This window comes from Nicotiana tomentosiformis, chromosome 2 (genome assembly GCF_000390325.3).
Source record: "Nicotiana tomentosiformis chromosome 2, ASM39032v3, whole genome shotgun sequence".
In the NCBI taxonomy this organism is placed as follows: Eukaryota; Viridiplantae; Streptophyta; class Magnoliopsida; order Solanales; family Solanaceae; genus Nicotiana; species Nicotiana tomentosiformis.
The window spans coordinates 14,410,596-14,432,328 of record NC_090813.1 but is presented as its reverse complement, the minus strand read 5'-3'; the positions used below and the strand labels follow the sequence as shown (position 1 = coordinate 14,432,328).

At 40.2% G+C, this 21,733-nt stretch overlaps 1 protein-coding gene and 1 long non-coding RNA gene across 2 annotated transcripts; both read right to left on the bottom strand.

Moving 5' to 3' along the window:
* Positions 1 to 626: 626 nt before the first annotated feature.
* LOC104105663 (uncharacterized) lies at positions 627 to 1,676 on the bottom strand. The gene has a single exon (XM_009614025.1). The coding sequence runs from the start codon at positions 1,674 to 1,676 to the stop codon at positions 627 to 629; it is 1,050 nt and encodes a 349-aa protein (XP_009612320.1).
* Positions 1,677 to 17,818: 16,142 nt separating this feature from the next.
* LOC138904225 (uncharacterized) lies at positions 17,819 to 21,217 on the bottom strand. Its single transcript, XR_011413414.1, has 3 exons — positions 20,957 to 21,217; positions 18,973 to 19,041; positions 17,819 to 18,082 (listed from the first exon to the last, which is right to left on the bottom strand). It is a non-coding gene; the product is annotated as an uncharacterized lncRNA (long non-coding RNA).
* Between the last annotated feature and the right edge of the window lie 516 nt (positions 21,218 to 21,733).

The window sequence follows — 21,733 nt, the reverse complement described above, 5'->3', positions numbered from 1 at the left end:
TGTGTTACCGTAAATTTTACTTATATCTTTTACTGTTTAATTTATTATATTTACTCCGATAGGGCCTTGACCTGACCTCGTCACTACTCGACCGAGGTTAGGCTTGGTACTTACTGGGTACCATTGTGGTGTACTCATGCCCTTCCCTACACATGTTTTCGTGTGCAGATCCAGGTGCGAGCTATCAGCCTCCGGGTTAGTGTGTGCTGCTGATTTTAGGAGACTTCAAGGTACTACTGCTTGAGTTCGTAGAACTTCAGAGTCCCCTTCTACTCCCATGCCTAGAGACTTCTTTATTATCTTTAGACATTTGTATAGAGCTATATAGATTATAGCAGCTTGTGACTTAGTGATATTCCCGGTCTTGAGAAATTATTTTGTATATGCTGTTGATCTTTAAAAATGTTCTGTTTTCTTTATATTTTTCGTAATATTAGGCTTACCTACTCGTAAAGACTAGGTGCCATCACGACACCTTACGGAGGGTTAATTTGGGTCGTGACATCAACGGCGCCATTGGCTTTTGCTCGATAAGGGGTAGAATTGCAATGCATAATTTTAAACTGTTCGCATACCTCCCTCATCGAGTGACTGTTCAGATTTGCAGCATTGTCGGTAATGATAGTTTATGGAATACCAAAATGACAGATAATGTTGGAATGTACGAAGTCCACCACTGCTTTCTTGGTGATGGCTTTAAAAGTGACCGTTTCGACCCATTTTGTGAAGTAATCGATGGCAAGCAAGATAAATCTGTGCTCATTTGAGGCTTTCGGCTCGATCGACCCAATGACATCCATACCCCAAGCAACAAACGGCCAAGGTACTGACACAGGATGCAACTCTGAAGGCAGTGCATGAATCAGGTCACTATGTATCTGACACTGATGGCACTTCCGGACAAAATTGAAGCAATCCTTTTCCATGTTCATCCTATAATAACCTGCCAACAGGATTTTCTTTGCCAGGACATATCCGTTCATGTGGGTCCTGCATACTCCTGAATGAACTTCGTTCATGATCTTTTCGGCTTCTTTGGCATCTACACAACTTAAAAGATTCAGATCTGGAGTTCTCTTATACAGCACTTCTCTGCTTAAGAAGAAACTGTCGTCAAGCCTTCTAATGGTTCTCTTTTGGTCTCCATTGGCCTGCTGAGGGTATTCCTTATTTTTCAAGAACCTTTTAATATCATGATACCATGGTTGGTCATTTGGTTCTACTTCAATCTTGTTGCAATAACCATGTCTTTCTCGTATTTGAATCTCCAAAGGGTCAATATGGACGTTGCCCGGATACGGCAGCATTGCAGCTAAGGTAGCTAGCGCATCAGCTAACTCATTGTGGAATCGAGGAATATACCTTAATTCAACGGATTTGAACTGTTTGCTAAGATCTTCCACATATTGTCTATATGGGATAATCTTGATATCTCGAGTTTTCCATTCGCTTTGTGCTTGCCGAATGATCAAATCAGAATCTCCCATGATTAATAATTCTTCTACAACCATATCAATTGTCATGTTCATGCCCATGATGCAAGCTTCATATTCAGCGTTGTTATTCGTACAGAAGAACCAAAGCCAGGCTATAGCCGGATAGTGCTGACCCGTGGGTGAAATCAAAATTGCCCCAATCCCAACACCATTTGCATTTACAGCTCCATCAAAGAACATTTTCCAAGTCTTAGTGTCTTCTGGGATTACTTCAACTGAATTCACTTCCTCGTCTTGGAAATAAGTGCTTAGGAGTTGTATTTATCATCAACTGGGTTCTCAGCTAAATGATCGGCCAAGGCTTGGGCTTTCATGGTCGTGCGGGTGACATAGACAATGTCAAACTCAGTGAGCAGGATTTGCCATTTGGCTAGCCTTCCCGTAGGCATTGGTTTCTGGAATATGTACTTCACGGGATCCATTCTGGTTATGAGATATGTGGTATAAGCCAACAAATAATGTCTAAGCTTTTGAGCGACCCAAGTTAAAGCACAACAAGTTCTTTCTAGCAAAGTGTACTTGGCTTCATAACTAGTAAATTTCTTGCTCAAATAGTATATGGCTTGCTCTTTCTTCCCGGTGGTATCATGTTGTCCGAGGACACAGCAAAAAGAATTCTCCAGAACCGTTAAATACAAGAACAAAGGTCTTCCAGGCTCAGGAAGAACCAACACCGGCAGATTTGACAAATATTCTTTGATTTTTTCAAAAGCTTCTTGACACTCATCCGTCCATTTAATCGTCGTGTCTTTCTTTGGCAGCTTAAATATTGGCTCACACGTGGTAGTAAGCTGAGCGATGAACCTACTGATGTAATTCAACCTTCCCAGCAAACTCATGACCTCTTTCTTGGTTTTTGGAGGTGGCAGATCTCGGATAGATTTTATCTTTGTTGGATCCAACCCAATACCCATTCGACTAACTATAAACCCCAAAAGCTTCCCAGATGGAACTCCAAATGCACATTTAGCTGGATTCAATTTCAAATCATACCTGCGCAGGCGCTCAAAGAACTTTCTCAAATCCTTCACATGGTCTTCCTGCGTTCTGGACTTAATGATCACATCATCCACATACACCTCAATTTCCTGGTGCATCATGTCATGGAAAATAGCAGTCATAGCCCTCATGTAAGTTGCCCCAGCGTTCTTCAGACCAAATGGCATGACCCTGTAACAGTAAGTCCCTCATGGTGTGGTGAAATCTATCTTTTTTGCATCTTTTTCATCCATCAGGACTTGGTGATACCCAGCATAACAATCCACAAAAGATTGTATCTCATGTTTGGCACAATTGTCGACAAAGATGTGGATGTTTGGAAACGGGAAGTTGTCCTTGGGGCTTTCTTTGTTCAAATCCCTGTAATCAACACATACTCGGATCTTCCCGTCCTTCTTTGGTACTAGGACTACATTGGCCAACCATGTGTTGTATCGGACTACTCGGATCACACCAGCTTTTAATTGTTTGGCAACCTCTTCTTTAATCTTATCATTGATGTCTGTTTTGCATTTTCTTTGCTTTTGTTGGATAGGTGGACAATCGGGATAAGTTGGCAACTTGTGTACCACTAGATCGACACTTAGTCCTGGCATATCATCGTAAGACCAGGCAAACATGTCTTTAAATTCAAACAAGAGTTGGATCAATGCATCTCTAGTTTTTTCCTCAGCGTGAATGCTTATCATGGTCTCTCTGATCTCTTCTAAACTGCCCAAATTAACTGGCTTGGTTTCATTTAGGTTTGGCTTAGGCTTATTCTCAAATTGTTCCAATTCTCGATTTATTTCCCTAAAAGCCTCATCTTCATCATATTCTGGTTCTTGATTCATTATTTCGGGGTTAGACAGCGTTTTAGGATCTGGGCATGAAGTCCGCAAGTATGTCATGTTATTTAAGTCCGCATTATTAGAACTGAAAAGAGAAAGATAAGAAAAATAGCAAAATCAGAAAGAATAACAGGAAAAGATTCATAGACGATGAAATATTAATTTCATTTCATTGAATTTTGAAGATATGAGGGTTTACATCGGAATTTAAAAAGACAATAAAACTAAAGACATTCGAGTTACACCCTGAAATAACTCGGAATGTAGAAAAGATGGCAAGACTGAACTACCGGAATTCCCGCCTGATTGGGAATGGAGTAGCCTGTCAGTTTTGCAATTTAGCATTAGGCCTCATGTATTTCACCTCAGCAGTGCTCGAGCCTTCGCCCGGTTGGACCATGTCGACTTCATAGAGCATTTGCCTAATTGCTTCACAAATATCCTCAATTACATCAGTCGTGAAGGCCTCTTCTTCTTTTTCTATATATCTTGTCTTAACAAACGATTTGGCGAGGTGCGGGATTGGCTGAGGCAAAACCCACCCATCTTTCTTATGTTTATCGGCCCATTTTTCGTCGGTATTGGTGGCTTGGAAACCTATGCCAAAGAATTTCTTGTTGGCAGCCAAGGTGACGGGTTTTGTGATGCCCTGTAAGGATACCCCGAGCCCTTTTCTAGGTTTGTACCCATGCTTGATCATTTTGCTGGCGACCATGATTGATGCACTTGATAAACAAGGTTAAGGGCATGGGGTTCCTTCCTTGCACTGGTCGGCGAGCACAATTTCAAAGGCTTGGTAGATGATGTGCTCGCTTCCGTCTCTTACCTCGAGGTATGGGACTGACGGGTCCCTGTAGATTGACTGTTCATCTTCTCCATGGACCACTATTTCTTGGTTCTCATGTTCGAACTTGACCATTTGATAGAGAGTAGAGGGCACGGCTCCTGCTGCATGGATCCATGGTCTTCCTAATAGAAAGTTATAGGAAGTTTCCATGTCCAGAACTTGGAATGTTACTTCAAAATCTATAGGGCCAATGGTTAGGATTAAGTCAATCTCCCCTATCGTGTCCCTCTTGACACCATTGAAAGCACACACACAAACATTGTTTGCTTTGATCTGTTCAGTCCCAATTTCCATCCTCTGCAATGTTGATAGAGGGCAAATATCGACTCCGGACCCGCCGTCCAACATGATTCTTTTCACATAATATCCATCACACTTGACAGTCAAGAGAAGGTCCTTGTTGTGGGCAGCTCCTTCGGGAGGCAAGTCGTTTCGGCTAAAGGAGCTTTGGTTGACCTCAAAATATCGCTCTACCATTCTTTCTAATTGTTCAACTGTGGTCTCAATTGGAACATACGCCTCATTTAGTGTCTTTAGAAGCACTTTTTGGTGTTCATTTGGGCTCATCAGTAAAGACAAGAGTGAAACCTTGGGAAGGGGCTTTTCTCAGTTCATCAATTACAGCATACTCCGAGGTTTTCATCTTTCGAAAGAATTCCTCCGCTTCTTCAGCAGTTACAGGCTTTTTGAGGGGGAAATGCTTCTGCTTGGTTTTGTTCAATTCTTCTGGGTTATGATACTTCCCAGATTGGTTTGTTTCATTCACTTCCCCCTTAACTTCCTTCCCTTTGTATGTGACAATTGTCTGATTGTAGTTCCAAGGGAGGCAGTAGTGTCTTTTATGGGATTTTGTGGCATACAACTGATGATCAAAGGCTCATCTAGCCTAGGTGGAATGACTGGCCTCCGTGCCCCGTAAGTCCCTTTTGATACATACATTTTTGGCAGATTTGGTGTGGTTTTCCTTTGCTCTAATATCTTGGGAGGGCTTAACATGAGCTGTCCCTTTCTGGGGGCTCTTGGGACGTAGAGAATGGCCTCTTTGGCAGGTGGTGCCCCTGTCTTTGCTTCCCGGTCCTTTTCTTCATTTTGGGGAGTAGAATTCATCTTTTTCTCATTCCTAACCTATTTTGCCACTGCTTTAGGTTTCTTCTCTGAATCAGCAATGGCAATAATCACTTTTAATGTGGGGTCAAATTCTTTGTCTTCACAGATCATCCCGATTACCGGCCCGTTGTTGTGGGCTGGTAACGGGTTGTTGGTTATATTGGGGACTTCCTCATCCCTTAGCACTACCCTTTTCTGTTCGATCAGGTTCTTGACTGCTCTCTTAAGGGTCCAGTAATCTTCAGTGTCATGCCCTTCTGCCCCGGAGTGATAAGCGCACCTGGTACATGGCCTGTAGGATGAAGATTCTAGGTTTTGTCTATTCAGCGGTACAGGCTGCAACAAGCCTGTTTGGACTAATTTCGGGAAGAGGCTGGAGTACGACTCACCAATAGGTGTGAAGTCGGCTTTTCTGGGTGGTTCACGGGGATGGGTGTTATATTGGTAATTATTCTGTGGTAGACGGGGATTATACTGATCTTGGTAAGGAGGGTTGTTTCTTGGAGGTAGAGCTCTATTCTGATTGTAATGTTGTTGTGGCCGGGTGTACAGTTGAGCAATCATTACTGCATAAGGATGAGGGGTCATAGCATAGGCTGCATCCTGGTAGGGGTAATAATGTTATGGGGCCTTGGAAGGTGGACTAGAATAATCCCGGGGTCGCCGAGAGTTTCTTAAGCTCGAAGGCATCATGGCTCCCTCTTCGTTTTTCTTCCAGCTTGCTAAACTTCTCGAGCTGCTCTGAATGGCTTGGGAAGTGGCTCTTAGAGCTTATTGACTTAAGATACGGTCTGTTTTTAGGCCGTTTTCTACCATTTCTCCAATTTTAATGGCAGATATCATGTTTTGGAAATAATCGGCCTCTTGGGCCTGTAAGAAGACACTGACCATCTCGGTCTCATCCATTGGGGGTTTTACTCTGGCCACTTTTTTACCCCATTTGATAGCATATTCTCGCAAGCTTTCTGAGGCTTTCTTTTTTAGGTTGGATAAAGAATTTCTGTCCGGAGCTATGTCCACGTTGTATTGGAATTGCCTCACAAAATCCCGGGCCAGGTCATCCCATATGTTCCAATGGGAGATATCGTGGACTATATACCATTCAGAAGCGATTCTGGTGAGGCTCACTCCGAAGTAGGCCATTAACAGCTCATCTTTTCCACCAGCACCCCTCAGCTGGTTACAGTATTACATTAAGTGAGCAATAGGGTCTCCATGCCCATCATATCTTTCAAACTTTGGCGTCTTAAAGCCCACAGGTAAATGCATGTGAGGGAACATGCACAAATCAACATATGACATGCTCTTTTGACCACTTAGGCCTTGTATATTCTTGAGGCTTTGCTCAATGCTTTTCTTTTTTTGTACTATCTCCTCTTGTTCAGGATTCCTCAAGACTCTCTCTGTTCTACAGAAGATTCAAATTGTGGGTGTTGAGGATAGGAATTTGGGGTAACCCCAGTGGTGTCCAATTGGAGGGGAAGCTTGGAAAGTAAAAGTTGATAGTTCGAAGGTTTGTCGAGGCAGCGTTGGTTGTTCCATACTAGAAGTTGGTAGTGTTGTGAACACGGTAGATGGTATTCCTGAAGATGGTGCCTAGGGGCGAACCTCAGAAGGCAGTCCAGTGAAGTTTGTTGACATGGTGGGGAACCCAAATGGCATGAATAGGTTGGCTACTGAGATAGCGACATTGGTAGTTCCTCCCGTCCTTGGGATTAACTCGAGGAAACCAGGGATGGTACTGGGTGGCTCCCTGCCATTGGATCATGCATCCCACATTTCTAACATGCGGCTTCTTAACCGCCTATTCTCCTCAGCAGTTGCTGACTCAAGCTATGGGATAACTGATGCAGGGCTCTCTTCGGGCTCAACGATAGGTAGGTGACTCTCAGAGTCCATGGCGATACTTCCTTTAGATCTAGTGAAATAAGGGTGTGAAGCCAGATTACCACCACAAAACCAACCACCTAAAAATAGAACATGTTCTTTTAAAGCACACACAACAAACCGGTTAGTTTGAGACATTTAACACATAGGGAATCACATATTGGGGATGCAATGCACCTAAACAGTTAAACATTTTGCTAAGATGTTTTGCAACAGCTGCGTGTTTCATCCCGGCTTTATTGTCTCTCTCTCTTTTGCTTTCTCAATTATTTTATTTTAGGGTTATGGTCGAATACTATGTGGATTGCCTATGTATCATGGCACCGCATGAATCAGATCATTACGTAGTTCAGGGGATAGATACAAAGTAGCCAAGTGCAATTTTTCATTTCATTAATAAATGATATCTCTTTCTTTTGGGTTTTTCATTACAGGGAATTAAAGTACTGACAACAATACATACTCAAAACAAGCGACAAAACAATTTAAAACTCTAGAAAGCAGTAAATACAGACTCGAAAACTGGTTAATCAAAAGTACATAAGAGCTTCTACTGGTCTTCTTGGAGCTTGTGGGGCATTAGCAGGTCTTTGCACGGGCCTTCGCGCAATGTTTTCTTGAAGACGGTCCAAGTCATCCATTATTTGGTAGACGAAGGTCATCATAGAAGCGAAAAACATGGACCTAGTCATGTCTTCACACTCATGACATTTCATCACGACATAGTCATCTATTTCCTTGATCCTAGTTCTGATGACTCCTTTCTCTTGAAGCAGACGCCCAATCTGTTGTGCCCGGGCTTCCAACACTTGTGCACTTGTGTTGTTTTGGTCCTATAACTATTGCACGCTTTCTTCTAGTTGGCAGATTAGTGCGTAACAATGCTCTTTTCTACTTTGAAATCTTTGGTTTGCTGGACCATCTCATTCCCAAGGGCAAACAACTTTTCCTTTAGAATTGTTATTTCTTTGCCATATTTCTATCTCAAATGGTGGGCTTATTCTTTTGCTCCCTTAGCTAGTTTTTGTCACGACCCAAAATCCAAAAAGGCCGTGATGGCGCCGGACACCACTGTCAGGCAAGCCAACCATAATTAATTAACCTAATTACCCATTTTAGTATTTTTGAAATAAAAATTTCTTTAATGAAATTGTAAAGATAAAACTCATAGAGTAAATGATAAATATTTTTAGCAACTAAATTTCTAAATAATTCACAACCATTCCCAAAATCCGGTATCACAAGTGCATGAGCATTTACTAGGAAATTAAAAACAAAATACAGCATCTGTCTAGAATAAAAATTAGACAGGAAAAATATAATAACCCTTAAGGAGACTCTATTGGTTGCGGATCGTAATACAGAATGCAGCCCACATACGTCCCCACAATTATTAACCACACCTCTGCGCCCACAAGGCCACTAGACATATATGTACCTGCACAATAAAATGTGCAGCAAGTGCAGTATGAGTACGAAAATAACGTGTACCCAGTAAGTATCAAGCCTAATCTCGAAGAGATAGAGACGAGATGGCCGACTTTGACACTCACTATGGGTCAATAATATTAAATAATCATGAAATAGAAATATTTATATCAACGTGATTCACAGAGTTAATAGTAATTTTATTGACCAGTAGAAATAATTAAATTCCTTCAAATGCAGTAATTCTCAATATATTAATTAAATTTCTTCAATTCCAATAAATTTCCAAATTTATCAATTAGTCTCATTTACAGGAATAACAATAATTCCTTAACAAGCAGGAATAATAATTCAATAAATTCCAAAGATTTCCAATTTATCAATTAGCTTCACAAGCTGCAATAAAGTATTAAGGTATCATGTGATTATTATTATTAAGTACGATTTCTACCAAGGACGTACGGCCTAATCCAGAGTATCGTGTATACTGCCGGGGGACGTGCAGCACGATCCAAAGATGCATCTATCCTGCCGAGCCTTTCGGCCCGCTCCAAAAGAAAGAAGGACATTTTCTTATGTACCTCCGGAAGGAGAGTATATTTAATATAAGATAAATTCGGGAGGAAGAACAATTTCTTTTAACAATTAATTAATTTAAACAGAAAATCAAACATATGAGATTTTCATCCTTTAATATCTTTATCTAACAATTCACAATATATTCATATATATCAATTAATATTAATTAAACAAAGAATACAAGTAAACAAAGAATACATTTTTATTCAAGTAATTCATGCTTTGAGTCCTAAACTACCCGGACTTTAGCATTAATAGTAGATACGCACGGACTCTCGTCACCTCATGCATGCGTAGCCCCCGCAATTAGCAACAATTATTCAATTTAATCCCTATGGGGTAATTTCCCCCTCACAAGATTAGACAAGAGACTTACCTCGTCTCAAAGTTCACTTTTCGATTACCACGTCATGTTGAATTCTCGATTCGACGCCGAAAATCCAAAACTATCCAAATATTATACAAAATAATTAATATATGCTAAATGATTCAAAATTTATCTATTAAATAAATTACCTTATCTAAAATGGTAAAATTCCCAAAATTCACCCCGGACCCACGTGCTCGGATTCTTGAAATTTTCGGATGAAAACTTTACCCATAATCTCAAGAACTTAAATATATAATTTCTACCCAATTCCATAACTATTTTCGTGGTTAAAATCTCATTTTTATAAAAATCTAGGTTTTTCATCTAAATCTTTGATTTCTAAGATTTACTAGTTCTAATCTACCTATAATCTATGTATTTAACTCAAGGGGTGTGGAATTAACTTACGTTTCAATTGCTAGTTGAAACCCCCTTCTCAAAAGCTCTGAAATCGCCCAACAATGGATGAAAAATAGAAAGAAATGGACTGAGTTTTCGTCTGTTTTAAGGTTCTGCCCAGACAGATTTTTCGCACCTGCGGAAGGAGTATCGCACATGCGGCTTTCGCACCTACGAAAATTCCTCACAGTTGCGCATTTTCCCTCTTTTCCTAGTTCCGCACCTGCAGAAGAAGAGCTCGCTTCTGCGCAAGCGCAAGTGCGCCCATTCCTTCGCACCTGCACATCCCTCCGCTTCTGCGCACAAGACCTTCGCACCTACGCGTTCGCAGGAGCGCCAAATTACTCAGCATCTGCAATGGCTAGGCAGGCTCCTCTCTTTCGCACCTGCGATTGATGGCTCGCACCTGCGAGCTCTCACCTGCGGCTATCCAAACGCATGTGCGATTATGACAGTAGCTGGGAGCTTCAGTCCTTGCTCAATTTCCCAAAATTGGTCTGAGCCTCGTCCGGTTAACACTCGGGACCCCCGGGGCCCCGCCCAAACATACCAATAGGTTTTGAAATCATAAAATGGACTCGCTCGAACTCTCGGAACGTGTAAAACAACATCAAATCTAAGAATCATACCCTAAACCAAATTGATTCAAACTTAAGAATTTCAAGTTCTTAAATTTACTTCCAATGCGCCGAAATATACTTAAACTACTCGGAATGACACAAAAATTTGCGTGCAAGTCTTAAATCACTATACGGAACTATTCCCAAACTCGAAATTCTAAACGGACTTCAATTACTCAAAATCCTACTCCAAACCAAATTTAAAGAATTTTAAACCTTCAAATACTTGATGTTTTTACTATTAAGCGTCAAAACACTCCCGGTTTATCCAAAACCTGATTCGGACATATGCCCAAGTCCAAAATCATCATACAAACCTATTGGAACCATCAAATCCCAATTCCGGGGTCATTTTCTCAAAATGTTGACTAAAGTCAAACTTGTCCATTTAAAGCTAACTTAAGGAACCAAGTGTTCCGATTTCAACTCACACACTTACAAATCCCGAACCAACCATCCCCGCGAGTCATAAATCATTAAAACACATACGGGAAGTTTTATTTAGGGGAACGGGGTTCTAACAGTCAAAATGACTGGTTGGGTCGTTACAGTTTTGTTTAAGCATCTAGCAAATCCTTTTCGATTTTTATCAAGTCAGCTGCATAGTTATGGACCTTCATTCTCAAGTTGTTGATTATTTTTTCATATCTCTCACTTCTTACAAGCGTTTCGGCGGCTATCCTCATATCCCAGAGTTGGGCTCGGAGCGCCTCATTCTCTCGGGTTAACTTTCTCTTTTTATCTTCAGCTACCTGTGCCTGCAAATCATTGTCAAATGCGAGGTTTCTCAATTTTTCCTCCAAGGCATGGATAGTGGCTTGATAGTTCTTTTCATTTTCTCCCCAGGCCAACCGTTCTTGGATCTTGTCATCAAAAGCTTGAACATGAGGCCTTTTGGCGGGCCTTTCTGGATCGGGCTCTGGTTCCTCATCAATGTAATTCCTTTTCTCAAACCATGCGGCATAGCCTGGATCTACTTCGCCTCTGGCAAGATCGGGTACTTGAGTATCCTCTTTCAAGTATCGGCACCCATTCCAGATTTGTTGAATTAAAGCTTCGGGAAGTGGAGCTTCGGGGTGTAGCTCAATAACTTGGACACTCAAATTTTCATCCTCAGGTACTACTTGATATCTTCTCAATTGCCTCAGAACCCTTTGGGGTGCATATGGTTGGACACTTCTCAAGCCCATAAATAGTAAATAATTCCTTGTGGCTGACATATATATAACTTCCCTCATCGGGAGCCATCCTAAAGTCCACTCAATCTGATTTGCCTTTAAAACTCTCAAGTGAGCGATCCAAGCTTCAACCCCTTCCGGGGAGTTGTAGTCTTTCACTCTTTATTCATAGCTTTCAATGATGGCGAAAATGTTCAATTAACCACATTTGTAAAAGAATGTTGCAACCTTCGAAGAATGTCGCCCCCGCCTTACATTGCGTCAGTGCTCGATAGATATCTGCCAATATTAGTGGAGCAAGCGTGTGATCTTCCTTGTCAGTTAAGACTTGTGCAATTCTAGCCATACGAATATCAATTGTCCCCTTTTCATTTGGGAAGACCATGACACCCAGAAATGCCACTATGAAGGCAAAACGACGGTGAACTTTCCAAGTATCTTTGCTTTGTTTGTTGTTCAAACATTTTTCATGTGTTTCAAATCCCTCTGGATGCCCATATAGGGAGTATAGGAAGTAGAATTTCTTATTTGCTTACTGATGTTCATGATATCAAAGAAACAGCACACTGACATGGGCCTCGGGAATATGAGCTGTTGATTTCTCAAACCCCGACCAAAACCTATATAACCCGTTATTTCCTCCAAGGTGGGAGTGAATTCGAAGTCTGAGAAGCGGAAGACATTACGGACAGGATCGCAAAAGGTCACTAAAGCCTTGATTAGATCATTTTGTGTCTTAACTTTCATGATATCGGTGAGAGCACCCAGATGTTCGACTACCCAGTCTCGACCCTCTTTGTCTAAATCATACTACCACATTTGGAGCTATAGCGGAGCTTGCTCTACGGCATTCAATGGTGGATTCTGGACAGTGTTCATTTTGTACCTGTGAATGATTAGGGTTAGGGTTGACTCTAGTTCGAACGACAGACCAGCGGACTCTTTTGCAAAAACCAATTTTAGATTTTTCAAAAGTAAATCGCTTGAAAGTGGCTATTTGTGCAGCGATGATCAAAATGGTTATCTTTGCAATAATGACCCCTTCCTACTTTCAAATGAAATTTTGAAGACAAAGTAAGGCATTTTATGGGAAAAGTGATGCCTTATTGACAGACATGTCCTTTCTTGGCGAGAATAGCTCTTCGACAATTTAAAGGTATTATAAGGCTATTCCGGCAAAACGGCGCAGGACTGGGTCGATTTTATTTTTTGACCAATGGACATACTTTATTTGGTAGGAAAAAAAATTGGGGTCGGCACCGATGAGGTTTGCCTACATATCTCACATCCGGTGAGAATCAGACCCGCGTAGTTCAGTCAGTTTTGACATAACAGGAAAAATATGATATTGACTCATTTTTGGAATACAATTTCTTTTTCTCATTCATTTTTTTTTCAAATATTTTGGCAGAGTTTTGAGGCATTTTCAAATACCAGGCTTTCCAGAACCGGGTGAATTTTATATCCTACCTCACTCTTAGTTTTTCTGTTGATTTTCTTTCCTTAGCCGGTCAGCAAACAAACCGAAACAAATAAATGCACACATAGCAGGTAAGATGCATTAGGATGGTCTTTTATTTTGGGTACACCTGTCCTAGATGGACCCAACCCCTGTTTTGAGTCCCCTAAGTCAAATGCACGTGATGCAAGAAAACGTACCTACTAGGGATCCAGCGTGAGGCTATGTTATTCTAGGTTTAAACCTGGGCGTGTGTTCTAAACATGGCTTACCCAAACGGACAGCTTGAGCCGAGGTGGGAGCGACGTACCGGGAGCACGAAAGTCTACATATCCTAGTGGTTGATCTATCCTCATTCTATTTGGTATGACCTCTAACATAAAAGTGGGCCATGCGTATATGTGCACCATATTTTTAGAAGACTCAGAAGGGAGGCGTAAGAAGACAATTTAATACAGTTCAAATAACATTAAAGCGGTAAATGAGCGGTAATTAGCACATTAGGCCCACAAAATACAGTAATATCAACAATCAATAAAGCCAAGTAAAAATCATATTAACAAGCTCGAATTCTTGAACCCTGAACCAGAGATTTTGGGTTCGATCCCTAGCAGAGTCGCCAGAGCTGTCACACCTCTTTTTTCCCGAATGAGGGATAGGGATAATGGAGTTTTTTTTGCTTAAAGTGACATTAATCGAAATAGTATTATTTATTTAATTTAGAGTTGCCACTTGGGATAATTTATGGTGTCCCAAGTCACCAGTTTATTTTTAAATCCCAAATAGAGAAAATTTGACTTTGTTCTAAAGTATGCAAAACCAGAAGATCGGGTAAGGAATTCTGTTAACCCGGGAGAATGTGTTAGTCATTCCCAGATTTTGTGGTTTTAGCACGGTCGCTTTTAATCATACTTGGCTTAATTAATTTGTTTAACTACTCATTTTAAAACCTATGTACTTTTACCTTTTACCGCTTTTAATTATGGCATTTTATGGATTTAATCTTTTAAATGGATTACATGTGTGTAAATCCGCCTTATTTGGGGTGCTAAAAATAATGTCACGCGTACGTGTACACAATTAATAACACTTTATTAATTCAAGATTGTTTGGCCGAAATTGCGCGAACGCATACCTCGATTTAATTTTGTATATCGGGATCACGTCACGTGGACATGTACGCAATCACGATAGTAGTTTAAAAGTCCGCGCCTAAAGCATTTCTACGAGTGTTTAATTAAGGCATTTATTTACTAAGATTGTTTGACCATGGTCACACGAACATGTACCTTGGTTTATTTTTTGGCATCACAACTATGTCACGCGTGCGTGTACATCATTGTAACAATTAAGTTGATTACAAATATCTTAAGTTATGCTTATGTCTCTAAACTAAATACTCTATGTCATATGGCTAAGTATAAAGGTTCAATACTAGGTGATATTTTTGTTTGTTTTAGATAGGGGCAGCCTATATATTATCTGTCAAGCAGACCCAGATTTAAAGTTTGAGGCCTGATAAGGACTGAGTTGTCACGACCCAAACTAACCCTCCATAAGGTGTCCTGATGGCACCTAGTTTTTACGACTAGGTAAGCCTAAGATTACGAAAAATATAAAAGAAAACACAATATTTTTAAAGATCAACAGCATATTGTGAATAGCCAAGAGTAGTACCACTCGGCATATACAAAATAATTTCCCAAGACCAGGAATATCACTAAGTTACAAGTTGCTATAATCTATGTAGCTTTATGCAAAAGTTTGAAGATAATTAAGAAAGTCTCTAGGCGAGGGAGTAGAAGGGGACTCCGAAGATCTGCGGACGCAAACAGTAGTACCTTGAAGTCTCCTAAAATCAGCAGTACGCACTAACCCCGAGACTAATAGCTCGCACCTGGATCTGCATACGAAAACATGTGCAGGGAAGGGCATGAGTACACCACAATGGTACCCAGTAAGTACCAAGCCTAACCTCGGTCGAGTAGTGACAAGGTTAGGTCAAGGCCGTAGCGAAATAAATATAATAAATTAAACAGTAAAAGATATAAGTAAAATTTACGGTAACACAGTTAAAGAAATCCTTGAAAATTTAACATTTAAGGGAGCCTTCGGCTCAAAACAAGGTAAACACAGCGGGAAATCTCCCGAGATACCGTCCCGTAGTTCCAAATGAATATACAGTACAGGGGGATCTCCCGGAATACGTTCGTAGTCCCAAAGTAAATATGCAGTGCTGGGGGATCTCCCGGAATACGTCCGTAGTCCCAAAGTAAATATGCAGTGCTGGGGGATCTCCCGGAAAACGTCTGTAGTCCCAAAATAATTATGCAAGACAGGGGAATCTCCCGGAATACGTCTGTAGTCCCAATTTAAATATGCAACGCAAGATGAAATGGCAGGTATGGCATCGAGTTATACGGTTTATACTGAACACAAATAAGGAAAGTAGGGACTTAACTAAGCATGGCGCAAAGAATGACAAATAGGCAGTTAAAACACGTAAGCATGCTCCTCTAATCTAAGCTAAACAATTAAATGTATTAGTGCAATTTAATAAGGGAAAACAGTTTATGAATTAGAAAGGAAAAACGGGATTTTTGCAATAATAGCCCATGTACGTACTCGTCACCTCACGTACACGGCGCCCACACATCAATTAATATCAAACATCTTAAGGGAAAAGTCTCCAACACAAGGTTAGGCAAGCCACTTACCTCGAACCGCTCAAATCAACTCTTAATCACATTCTTGCCACGAGTATCCGACTCCAAATGGCCCAAATCTATTCAAATTAATTGCATAATGTAAATATAACTGCAAGTAACTAATTTAGCTAATTAATTCGAAGCTAAAGCGTGAAATTAGAAAAAATGCCCAAAAAGTCTCCCCGGACCCATGTCTCGTAATCGGTTAAAAATTACAAATTATGAAAACTCATTCACTCACAAGTTCAATCGAACAAAAATCATCTAAATCCGACGTCAAATTCCCATTCAAATCTCAGATTTTTAATTGGGGAACCCTTTTCCCCCATTTCCAAACCTCTACCCACAATTTCCTTAATTAGACGAGGAAAACAATAATAGATTAATGTATTATGATCAAAATAGAGTTAGAATTAGTTACCCAATAGTTCTCCTTCAAAATCCCTCGAGCAATCGTCTCCCACCGAGCTCTAAATCGAATTGGTGAAAAATGAGGGATGAACCCTCGAAACTGCCTCTTCGACCCAGCGATTTCCGCACATGCGCTCATGGGGCCGCATCTGCGGTCACGCACCTACGGAAAAATCATCGCAGGTACGAAGGTCACTTATCCGGGCTGGGGCAGCATCTGCGGGCAATTCCTCGCACTTGCGGTCCAAATCGGCGCATCTGCGCATTTCACTAAGGCAGCCAGGCTCCCCACCTACGCCCACGCTTTGCATCTGCGGGCTCGTAGGTGCGGTCAAACTTGCTCACCTGCTCTCCATCACCAACCCCACTAGTTCCGCAGGTGCGAAACACCAGAACCAGCAAAGGCACCAGATTTTTTAAGTCCAAATTCATTCCGTTAAGCATCCGACACACACCCGAGGCTCCCGGGACCTCAACCAAACATACCAACCAATCCAAAAACACCATACGAACTTAGTAGAGCCTTCAAACCACATCGAACAACACCAAAAATCATGAATTAAGCACGGATTCAAACCTAAGAATTTAAAATTTTCCAAATTCTACAAACGACGCCGAAACACGTCAAATCTAGTCCGAATGACCTCAAATTTTACACATAGATCACAAATGATACTACGAACCTACAGCCACTTTCGGAATTCCATTCCAAGCTCGATATCCAAATTTCACTATCGGCTGAAATCGTCAAAAAACTAACTTTCGCCAATTCAAGCCTAAATCTACTACAGACCTCCAAAACATATTCCGGACGCGCTCCTAACCACAAAATCACTCAACGGAGCTAACGAAATTTTATTCTGGATCCGTCTTCACACAGTTCCGATTACGGTCCAAACTCTAAGGCTTAAACTTACAACTAGGGACTAAGTGTCCCAAAACTCTCTGAATTCCATAACCAATCACTCCGGCAAGTCCCAAAAGCAGAAACAAATATGGGGAAAGTAGATATTAGGGGATCGGGGCTCTAATTCTCAAAACGACCGGCCGGGTCATTACATGAGTCCAAATGAACTCTAGCCCAAGACATATATTTGGGCCTAGCTAATAAATTCAGTTCAAAAGAATTTGGGCTTGCTTAAGTCTAATTGACTCTGGCCCAATGCATATTTTAAGGTAGCTAAATGGATTCAGTCCAAACGATTTGGGCCAAGTGATTATAGAGTATGAATTACTCTAGCCCAATACCATGTTATTAAGCAATCAATCAATTAAACACATTTAATTCAAGAAGGTTTGGGCCTAATAATGAGTCCTGATGACTCTGGCCCAATATCCATTTTGTGGACAAATTACTCAAAAATGATTTAGGCCTGATGATAATGAGTCCAAGCGACTCTAGCCCAGTGCATATTTGTCATGACCCAAATTTCCCCTCCGTATAACGCCATGATGGCACCTAGTCTCTACGACTAGGTAAGCCTAACATTCGCGGAATAATAAAAAGAAAACAAAATTTTAGCACCTAACTGTTCAAAAATACACAGCAAATCCCAAAACCCGGAACATCGTGAATCATAACCTACAAAAGGAAAAATCTAGTGTCTCTATACATCATAATTCTAAGAAGGAATATACATAAGATAATGGACATGAGAAAGAGTAGAAGGGGACTCCGAGGTCTGCGGACGCGGCAGATATACCTTGAAGTCTCTAAAGTTGTCTCGGCTCACTGATAGTACGGCTGATAAGGTGCACCTGGATCTGCACACGAAAAATATGTGCAGAGAGTAGCATGAGTACACTATAATCGGTACCCAGTAAGTGCCAAGCCTAACCTCGGTCGAGTAGTGACGAGGTCAGGTCAGGGCCCTACTGGTAATTATATAATAAAATAATATAGAGTGTAATACCGCAATAAAATAAAGGCTGAAATTTAACAACAATGGAATCATAGAAGGTAACAGCTCAGTACACAGAAACACAACAGGGGATCTCCCGAGATATCGTCACTAGTCCCAAACATAAATGTGCAGGGAAATCTCCCGGAATACCATTCTGTAGTCCCAAAGTAAATGTGCAGGGGAATCTCCCGGAATACCGTTCCGTAATCCCAAAGTAAATGTGCAGGGGAATCTCCCGGAATACCGTTCTGTAGTCCCAAAGTAAATGAGCCGGGGAATCTCCCGGAATACCGTTCCGTAGTCCCAAAGTAAATATGCAGGGGAATCTCCCGGAATACCATTCTGTAGTTCCAAAGTAAATATGCAGCGCGAGTGATAGAAAGACAACTACATCATGAAATTCTTACAATTTAGACTAAGTACCAGTCAGGGAAGAAGCAGAAAATTCACTAAGCATGCTGCACATAATTCACACAAACAATTAAGACACGTAGACATGTTGTATTAGACTAAACATGATAGCTACATATATTGGAATAACCCAATTAAGAATGAAAATAGATTAGTATTCATTAAAATGGTATAACTCAAAATAACAGGAAAACATATTTCTGCTCGGCAAGAAAATTGGGTTTTTACACAACTAGCCCGTGTACGTACTCGTCACCTCACGTACACGGCGCTCACATAGCATAATAGTTCCAAATCTTAAGGGTACTTCCCCCACGCAAAGTTAGGCAAGCCACTTACCTCGAACCAAACTCAATCAATCGGTCACAATGCCTTTCCCACGAATATCCGGCTCCGAATGGCTCAAATCTAGCCAAAAGCAATTACATAATATAAATGCGACAATAATAGACTCATCTAATTAACGAAATTAACATTTTAACGAAAATTCCGAAATTAACTCAAAATCGCCCGTGGGGCCCATATCTCGGAATCCGACAAAAGTTACAAAATATGAATGATCATCCAACCACGAGTCCAACCATACAAATTTCACCAAAATCCGACATCAACTCGAACCTCAAATCTTCAATTAAAGTCTATGAAGATTTCTACCATTTTCAACCCAATCTTTAATCATTTGAACTTAAAAATCTTTCCACAACCTTATTGGTATGTATACAAAATACTCTTACACCCAAGAATCATACTATTAATCACCCATCTTTACTCCAAACCCGAAATTAAAGAATTGAGGAAAGAAATTCTTTCCTCTATGAAGCCCTAGCAAGATCCTTGTGAAATCTTCAAACCATGAACAAGAAATTGATGGATAAATGATTAAGTCTTCACTTTCTATCTCTAAAATGCTCTCACCTCTTTCAAAAATATTAGATGAAACCCTTCAAAATGACCCCCAATAGTGTTTTATAAGAATGGGGTCGGGTTTATAAAATCAGAAAAATGAAGCTCCGGAATAGGTTATACGGTCGCATATGCAACCGCACAACGGTTATGCGGACCGCATATCGGTCGCATAATCAGTGTCCAAAATTGACAAACATCTACCTGTGTATGCGGTCACTATGCGGCCCGCATACCTGTTCTGCGGTCGCATAGTCGACCGCAAATTTCATCCAAACTGGCCCTCTTCTGCCTCACTTCTGCGGCTATTATGCGGCCCGCAGAGTGATTATGTGGTCGCATAATGGACCGCAAAAATACGTTTTTCTGACAAAAAAATTTTTTTACTTCCCGGTGCATTGTTCAACCCAAAAAGTTTGGGGTCGTTACACATAAGTCAACATTCGGTCAACCTTTTCAACTTAAATTCTAAACCTTGGAACTAAGTGCTCCAAATCATTTCAAAACCTCACCGGACCCAAACCAATTACCCCGGCAAGCCAAATAACAACTGTAATTCATAATTTGAGCAATAAATGGGAAAACAGGATTATAATACTCAAAATGACCGGCCGGGTCGTTACAATAGTTGTATGAATAAGTTTGAAATTTATAACAATAATTATCAAATTTTGCCTATATTTGGTTTATCTTTTAAAACTAAAAAAAGGGTCTGAGGACACGAACCAAAAAAATTAAATTAAGATAATTTCCTATTGATTGCCTAAGTCTCCTATTTCTTATATTAACCTATGTTAAAGTGATAAGTTTTTTTAAAAAAAATCATTTGCATTTGAAAATCTTAAAGTGTAAAGGCCCTTAATCAACTCATTCTATTAGCCAAAGACCTAGAGTACAATCTCATGGACCCAATTGATTTGGGCCTGAATTCGTACCCTGATCACTGTTAGGTTGCTTGTAAAATCCAGCTTTTATGAGTTTAAACTAATAGCATTGGAATTACTATATTTTTTAATTGTTTAATGACATAGTAAAGCTACTAACTAACACGTTGCATGAGAGGATATAATATAAAATAGAACTAAATTATTACATCTCACTAAACATGAATAGTGATAACAAATAAGCCTACTATTAATTTATAATTAAAAAAATCTCGAAAGAAAAAGAATGCTTTTCTTATTTTTATTACTCGAACGTACCGATTTTATGACTACATGGAGCTTTAAACAGATTTGATAATTTTTCAGAACCCTTTAACATAAAGCTACCATAACTCAAATTGCCTAAAACAATGTAAATCAACTCTCAACCAAACAACTATATGCAATATTCAAACAGAACACAGAATTTTGATAACCAGTAGAATCCTAGTCATGATACAACGAAATTTAAACATTTATATTCTTTAAGAAAGTACCTTGATAGCAGCAGAAACTAATAAGTAAGAAAATAAGTCTCTGAAAGCTTGAAGTAAAGCAGCAGCAACGAATGAAACCCAGTAGAATAAGAAAACCACCAGATTTTAAAAATAGGAAAGGAATGTATACATTTTTTTTATTCTGAAAGATCAAGGTTGATTTTCAGAAGTTTTTCTTTTTTTTTTTGAAAGAGAAGAGAAAATCTTAAGGCAGTTTATAATGTATCTATAATGTGTCTATAATCTGTATTCAGATCTAGAATCGCCCCCCTCCCCCTCTCTTCCTTAATGAAAAAGAAGGAGTGTATTTATAGAGTGAGGGAGTGAAAAGGGATGAGAATTCGGGTACCAAAGAATCTTCCAGAATTCCCTATAAATTAGGGAAAATGACATCTTTCTTAACAGAAATGGACAACTGTCCAATTTCTAGTACCTTCCTTATCTCAGAAAAGGGATAAGTGTCCAATTTTCTGAATATTTTTGGATCTTATCCCTATTTTTCTACTCAGCATTGGGACATTTGTCCCTATTCTAGAAGTTTCTAGTATTTTCTGAATAATTTTCAGAATTAGGATTCTAAAACTGACCCTTAAGGGTCTTGCATTACCTCAGAACTAGATTGGTTCTAGGCCTGAGTCAAGTGACTCTCGGCCTAAGGACTTTGGGCTCTTTAAGCTTTTATAAAGTTATGGGCCTGTTTATTCATTGAAACAGGCCCAATTTATGAGCCAAGTAGAACGAGCTACTTCAGCGAGGCCCAGTTCTTAACCAAACAAA

Coding starts and splice junctions, on each gene's coding strand:
- LOC104105663 (XM_009614025.1), bottom strand. CDS start 1,676: ATGTTCTTTGATGGAGCTGTAAATGCAAATGGTGTTGGGATTGGGGCA.